The 7,283-nt window shown below is 38.5% G+C and overlaps 1 protein-coding gene across 1 annotated transcript; it reads left to right on the top strand.

Moving 5' to 3' along the window:
• The first annotated feature begins 2,685 nt into the window (after nucleotides 1-2,685).
• Nucleotides 2,686-6,678, top strand: LOC105061408 (glycerophosphodiester phosphodiesterase GDPD2-like). Its single transcript, XM_029260787.2, has 8 exons — nucleotides 2,686-2,818; nucleotides 2,920-3,101; nucleotides 5,104-5,163; nucleotides 5,268-5,348; nucleotides 5,433-5,633; nucleotides 5,747-5,842; nucleotides 5,983-6,179; nucleotides 6,300-6,678. The coding sequence occupies exons 1-8, from the start codon at nucleotides 2,722-2,724 to the stop codon at nucleotides 6,520-6,522; spliced, it is 1,137 nt and encodes a 378-aa protein (XP_029116620.2). The 5' UTR covers nucleotides 2,686-2,721; the 3' UTR covers nucleotides 6,523-6,678.
• Nucleotides 6,679-7,283: the final 605 nt, after the last annotated feature.

The following is a 7,283-nucleotide window of genomic DNA, read 5'->3' as shown; positions in this document are numbered from 1 at the left end:
GCATCCAAAAGGCCCAACCACATGTCAAACAGAGGCTAACCAATGCAGTGGCTCTATTTTAATATATATACTAGCTTAAAACCCCGTGCGATGCATGGTATATAATTATTTTTTTAAATAATAATTTTAAAATAAATACATAATTATTTTCTCTCAACCATTAATCAATAATACATACGTACGTACATACATACCTAGCATACACAATTACATAAATCCCACACATATTTTTTTGTTTAATAATATATTATTTTAAAATAATATTTTTATTTATTATATTTTATTATTATATAAATTTTTTATTGATATATATATATATATTTTTGAGTTTTACAATATTACTTTTTTATAATATTTTATTATAAAATATAGTTGAGGTATTACACAATATTATTTTTATATATTATATTTTATTTTAAAAAATAATTTTTTTCTTTCTTTTTTCTTCCCCGTGGCTCCACTACCTCCCTCTCTGCTCGCAAAACAATTGGAAAAAGGCTATTATATAATAAATTTTTCATCAGGGGCTAAATCACAAAACAATCCCAAATCAAATCAAACAAACTCAATATGGTCTGGTCAAATCAATTATTAACAGGCTGATGAATGGATTAATAGATCTAGATTTCTAAAACTCAAAAACTTGAATCCATCACCTCTTAAAGCAAATGGGTCAACTGGATTTTGGATTTCTGATGTGAATCCAAAACCCCAAATCCGTTAGGCCCTTTTCCTCCTCTTTTCTTTTTTTCTTGATCACCACCCAAAATCCAAATGGCCGCCGATCGAGAGTTTATTATATAATTAATATATATATATATATAGAGAGAGAGAGTTTTGCAATAGTACTTTTTTATAATATTTTATTATAAAATATAGTTAAGATATTACACAATATTATTTGTATATATTGTATTTTAAAAAAATAATTTTTTTCTTTCTCCTTTCTTCCCCGTGTCTCCACCACCTTCCTCTCTGCTCGCAAAATAATTGGAAAAAGACTATTATATAATAATTTTTTTATTAGGAGCTAAATCACAAAACAACCTCAAACCAAATCAAACCAACTCAATGTGATCTGATCAAGTCAATTATTAATGGACTGATGGATTAATAGATCCAGATTTCTAAACCTCGAAAACCCGAATCTACCCCCTTTTAAAGCAAATGGGTCAACTAGATTTTAGATTTCATGTGTGAACCCAAAACCTCAAACCCATTAGGCCCTTCTCTTCCTTCCTTCTTTCTTTTCTGATCACCACCCAAAACCCCCATAGTCGTCGATCAAACTCCCGATTAACCTCCACCAATGGATCATCAGGCCTTCCCAACCACCGATGGCCTTCTCCCAGCCGTTGGTGTTCCGACAACGGCCGGTCTTAAGGGAGGTCGGTTGAAAAAGGCCGTCCGAAATGTCGTTCCACTCCACTGCATCTCAACTGGCAGTTGTCAAAAACATGCAATTGGCGGAACACTGCCCTCTTGCTGAGCCTCTCAGCTAGTTTTCTGACGGGTGTGCTTGCGATATATATGTCGTTAGGAGATCGGTGGAAGGAGGCGTTAAACTATGGCTCCTTCTCCCAAAAATACGATCGACGGCCGTCGAAAAAAGTCTGGATCGGTGGACCACTGTCATCTCTCCGAGGCTCCGGCATATATTCTCCGACGATCAAGAGGGAGGACCACTAGTTTACCTAGATCCGGTGAGTCCTTCATCTCATCTTTTCTATTTTTTTATTATTCTAGATAAGATGGTTGCCAGCGGAGAAGCTCGCCGTTGGCGAGCCTTGGGTGACTATCGGATGCAGGCTGGAGATCTTCATCCATGAATTCTCCCCCTCACTGACGATATTCTCAACCTCCATGGCCGCTTCGTCCTCCCCGATCCAAACTCCCAAATTTCTTTCCTCTCTTCATGCGGTTTTCTAGAAACGTGACATCCAAAAGGCCCAATCACATGTCAAACGAAGGCTAACCAATACGATTACTCTATTTTAATATATATATATATATATATATATATATATATATATATATATGATATCAAGAAATTAAAATTATTTTTAGATAAAAATGACCATTATAATGATTACAACGGTCAACAAAAGTTTCAATGGGGTTTGTTCAATGCATTATTTCATTCCTTGCATATCCCCCAATTCCCAGAGTATTGCATGCTATTTAAATGAGAGAAATTATTGTTTATACTGCACACATCATGTGGCTATGCATGCAATCAATTATGACTCTAAGTTTCTATGGTGAACGAGGTTTACAGGAATCAGCGGTTGTGATTAGCTGTACGTATAGCTGCATGGTGCATATAATGCATGCAATAATTTCTCCATAAACTTGACGGTCAAGGTCATAGGCTCCGAAGGGGAATGTTATTATCTAACAAACACAACGAATTCGTTGACTGCCACGCGAGATGTGTCCAAGAATAAAGACATGGTCAGAGAGAATCTCTCCAGGCCAGCTCCAGGTAGGATAGGCTATACCCCATACTTTTCTTACATCCCAGCTACGGAGCGTCCATAAAACCACTAGAATCCAGAGGGAGAACAAGCTGTCCCTACCAGAATATCCCATGGCATAAACCCCACAACTTTACGTCCCTCCCCTTCCTCCTTTAAAGCCCCCTCTTCACCAGTCCTCCAATCACCCAAAACTCTACTCGTAATTCTCCTCTTCTCCCAGTTTCCTTATATATAGTCCTCAATGGCTCTCAAGGCCATCCAGGTCTCCATTGTTCGCATACTCGGCAATGTCCCAAAGAAGCCCTCCGTCACCCTCCGCTCCACCACCGTCCCCAAAGGTAAGCCTACTTCTCTCTACCTCTTCTTTAGTTTTTGGCTATTTATTTTGATCACAATTTCTAAGCCGTCGGATATCATGGTCGGGATCTTGGGGATACAGGGGCTAAGATGCTGCAACCGCCATGGAAGGCAACGGACTTCATGGTGGTGGGTCATCGAGGGAACGGGATGAATGCTTTAACATCGCAAGACCGACGGATGACAGCCGTCAAGGAGAACTCCCTCCTTTCCTTCAACCGAGCTGCCCGCTTCCCAATCGACTTCATCGAGCTCGACGTTCAGGTATGACATCCATCTACTCTTCTTGATGGTGTTACCTTTTCCGTTATCTGCTTTGAAGTCACACCAACTGCATTAGCATACAAAATTCTTGCCAAGGAGGGTGGGTGTTGTCTCCCTTATCTCTCCTTTCTGACCGTTGTTGCTCGTTCACCGAGTTCTTCCTTTTTTTTTCCTTTTTCTTTTTTTTTTTATTTGAACTCAACAAGGAAGGTCTCATCTCCAGATGTTCATGACAAAAAAAGATGACCACATACATCTGATTATAGACCTTCGATATGCCATTTTTGTGTTGACCTCTTTGGCCCCTCTAGCTATGCTTGGAAAATAATAAACAAGAATGGCAATCCATAAGGTTATTAAAAAAAAAAAGGTAGCGCAATTTATAGGACTTTTGTCACTGCAGGATGTAGAGGAGATCAAATGTATGCGGCCTAACCTTCACAAAAGAAAAAACTATTTTTAGATTTTTAGCTCATGACCTTCAAGTTCTAATATAACAACCTTGTCATTGTGCCAAGGCAATTTATTAGGCTAGAAACCATAAAATGGAGTACCAACCAATTGGTAGTGTTCCATCAGCATTCTCTGAAAGGAAAAGAAAAGTATTGATTAAAAGAATATTAAAACTAGTCCTCAATTGTGTTAACCAGGGTTTGTTGAACCATCTTGAATCAGACAGTTCAAGATGTGCCAAATTGTATTGGCTGATCGGTGCGGTTTGGGCATTCGACTCACAATGCTGGAAAATACAGAGTGAGGGAAAAAAAAAAAAGAGGAAGAGAGAGACTAGGAAAAGGAAGAAGAGAGAAAGGCTGCCAGTGGCCCGCCAAGGCCATCGAGGCCTCTAGGCTCCATAGTCCTCCGTGAGATGCGAGAAGAGATAGAGAGAGGGGAAGGGAGAAAATAGGACTGAAAAGAAGGCGGCAAGGAGGCCATCTGGCGGCTCTCTGGTGGCCTCCTCGCCTCCTTTCCATCAGACCTATTTTCTTCCTTTCCCTCTCTCTTTAATTTTTTGTATCCTCTCATGGAAGATTGTAGAGCCGAAAGGCCTCGACGGCCCTCTGCTGGCCACTACCAACATCCTTTTCCTCTCTCTCCTCTCTCTCTTTCTTTTTCTTTTTCTTCCGGTTCATCCCATATTTTCGTGTTGATTTGGGCTTGGTACAATCCAATATAGGGATGTACCGATTTATACCGCCAACCAGTTGGCATGGGATCCAATTTCAAGTTAGCAATCCTCGATGTTATCATTTTTTAGTTAGAAGTTTTTTTTTTTTTTTTTTGGTAAAAAAAATTATTTTAATTAAATATGGTTGTAAATACAATATACGCTTGCAGAAAGTGTGAAAAGTTGTAAGAGAGCAAGGAATTTGATTCTGAAGCAATTACAATATCAAGAACTATTATGGCAGCTGCAAGAACAAGTCTTTTGTTTGACCACTACTAAAATAATCAACATCAGCAAGATAACTAAATATCCATATGGATGGTTGAGCCCATTTTTGTGAAAGTTAGTTGATGGTCATCGATGCACCATTTTCCTAAAATTTCATTATTACACATTCTTCTTGGTCTTCTGGATTGCATTTAGCTAACGTTGAAAGGAGTTTTTTAATGATGCCTGTTTTGCACTGCAAACAATAGTGCAAACTTTGGTGATACGTCACCCATCTCAGAGATAGACGGCTTTCAATTGTGCCACAAAAGGTACACATGCAATACAAGACGAGTGTTGAGAGGCAACCACCATCCATCTCTGAGATGGGTGACATGTCAAACATACAAGCATGTACAATCCTCTGTGGTGCGAAGTACGCACCCAGCAGATCCCCACTCATGTAGAAAAAAGCAATCCTTTTCTGCTATCTTAATGCACTTTGTGTAGTTTTTGCTCTCCATTATAGGAGGGCATCTAGTTTGTTACCCACTATTTTTCCCTCTTTTTCAAAATATAAATTGGTCGAACTTGGAACTCATAGAATCATGAATACCATGCTTGTAGGTGACCAAAGATGATGTCCCAATCATCTTCCACGATGATGTGATCCTTTTCGAAGAAGCTGTAAGATCCTCTCTTTTCTCTACATTATTTTTGTTAATTACAAGTAAATATATGTCCTCTTTTCAATTCATTTTTGACATATTTGTTGGATTTGGTCTCTTCAGGGACATATCAATGAGAAGCAGGTCACAAATCTATACTTGGAAGAATTCCTTTCCTACGGCCCTCAAAGAGAGCCTGGCAAGGTAATTCTCATCCTTTCTCTTTCACTAGTTCTTTTGATAGAAAACAAGGCAATTCATGATATTTTCTTCTTTTAAATGATCCAGGTGGGGAAATCATTATTCAGGAAGGCTAAAGATGGGAGAGTGTTAAAATGGAGTGTGGAAGATGATGACTCTCTTTGCACATTGCAAGAGGCATTTCGGAGTGTTGATCCCCGTCTGGGCTTCAACATTGAGCTTAAATTTGATGACCATGCTGTTTACAGAGAAGAAGAGCTTACTCATGTTCTTCAGGCCATCTTGCAGGTATGGTTTCTTAATCATGTTGCCTTCTAATTCATGAATCTAATTCCAGAAGCTGTATCAACTCTTAAATTCTTAAGATTAGCTATTCTTAACTATTAAAATTTTGTAACAAGGTGGTCTTTGAGTATGCCAATGATAGACCCATCATCTTCTCAACTTTCCAACCTGATGCAGCACAGCTAGTGAGGAAATTACAGTGTGTTTACCCTGTAAGTGGAACTCTTTTTTTTTTTTTTCTTCCTTATATGCCTTTTCTCACCTGTTTGTCAGTTGTTAGAATCTTATTTCATATCAGTAACAAGTAAATTATGATATGATCTTTGTTATAACATGTAATTCCTTGAACCAGGTGTTTTTCCTCACCGAGGGAGGGAACCAAATCTTTGATGACATGAGAAGAAACTCGCTGGATGAGGCCCTTAAGCTATGCTTGGCCAGTGGTTTGCAAGGTATTGTTTCAGATGTCATAGGAGTTTTCAGAAATCCATCAGCAATAGCTAGAATCAAGGCATCTAGTCTTGCCCTTCTAACATATGGCCAGTTGAAGTAAGTCACTTTGTGCATTTGCAATTTCAAATCATACCATAATTGTTGGCTTCTTACAAGTGGTCATGTTTACTTCTATCCAACTCTCAAATTATTGATGTGTTTTCAATACATTTGCAGCAATGTTCCTGAAGCCGTTTATATGCAGCATCTAATGGGCATCAATGGTGTAATTGTCGATCTTGTCGAAGACATTACTAAGGCTGTGTCAGATTTCAGCAGACCAGCTACTGAAAGAGATGAGAGTTCTTGTGACTCTATAGAGGAGGTCAGGAGGCCTAAGTTTTCACAACAAGAGCTCACATTCTTGCTCAAGTGTATACCTGAACGAATACAACAGTAGTCTCAAAGGAGCTAGGATATAAAATTATTGCATAGCATCTGACTTATAGAGACACAGAATTGAAAGTATAGTATCATCGATCCTATTGATGTCTCGCAGGAAAATTGATCTGCTTATTCATTCAAAAGAAGCTATTGTGATGGATTGTTATGTTCACGACCGTGGGTCGCAGAAGTCATGTTGATCTTTTAAAGCTTGTGCTCTGACCATGATCTTGCTATAATTAGTATCAAACCAGAACCACATAATTTGACATGGAAGATGGACATCCTGGTTGTCATTCTTGAGGAGGTTGGAAAAGGAGTAGAAGAAATGAAAGCAAGTAGTGGAAAACCTAAGATGAGCTTGTGTACAGATTGGGGCGAGTACAGAAGATAGAGGTAGAAATTCCTCAACCTCTTGAAGTGTTGGAGTGTTTATAGATACTTCATGGAAGAAGAATGTAACTCATTCAAAATAATATCTTCACGCAGGCTTGTTGTGACCATTGTGGTAAAGCAATATTGGTAGAAGTTTTTTATGCTTCTTCTTTGTTTACACCATGAGATAGATAGGCTTCTTTTCAGAAATATCGATGACCAAATACGCGATTTCCTTTGCGCTGATGATGTCATTATTTTCGCCAAAATCTCACTTCCTAATTGCTAACATCATGGGCGCATTCTGTAGCTGTAATGATATCTAATGCACATGTTATAGTATGAATGCCTTTTGTTTATTTCTCAAGCTAAATGCAGCCTAGACTTGTTATACTGGTCAAT

This window comes from Elaeis guineensis, chromosome 8, assembly GCF_000442705.2.
Source record: "Elaeis guineensis isolate ETL-2024a chromosome 8, EG11, whole genome shotgun sequence".
Classification (NCBI taxonomy): domain Eukaryota; kingdom Viridiplantae; phylum Streptophyta; class Magnoliopsida; order Arecales; family Arecaceae; genus Elaeis; species Elaeis guineensis.
This window is presented reverse-complemented; position numbering and strand designations above follow the sequence as displayed.

Coding starts and splice junctions, on each gene's coding strand:
- LOC105061408 (XM_029260787.2), top strand. CDS start 2,722: ATGGCTCTCAAGGCCATCCAGGTCTCCATTGTTCGCATACTCGGCAAT. Junction 5,349..5,432: donor CTCAAAGAGAGCCTGGCAAG/GTAATTCTCATC, acceptor TAAATGATCCAG/GTGGGGAAATCATTATTCAG. Junction 5,634..5,746: donor TTCTTCAGGCCATCTTGCAG/GTATGGTTTCTT, acceptor TTTTGTAACAAG/GTGGTCTTTGAGTATGCCAA.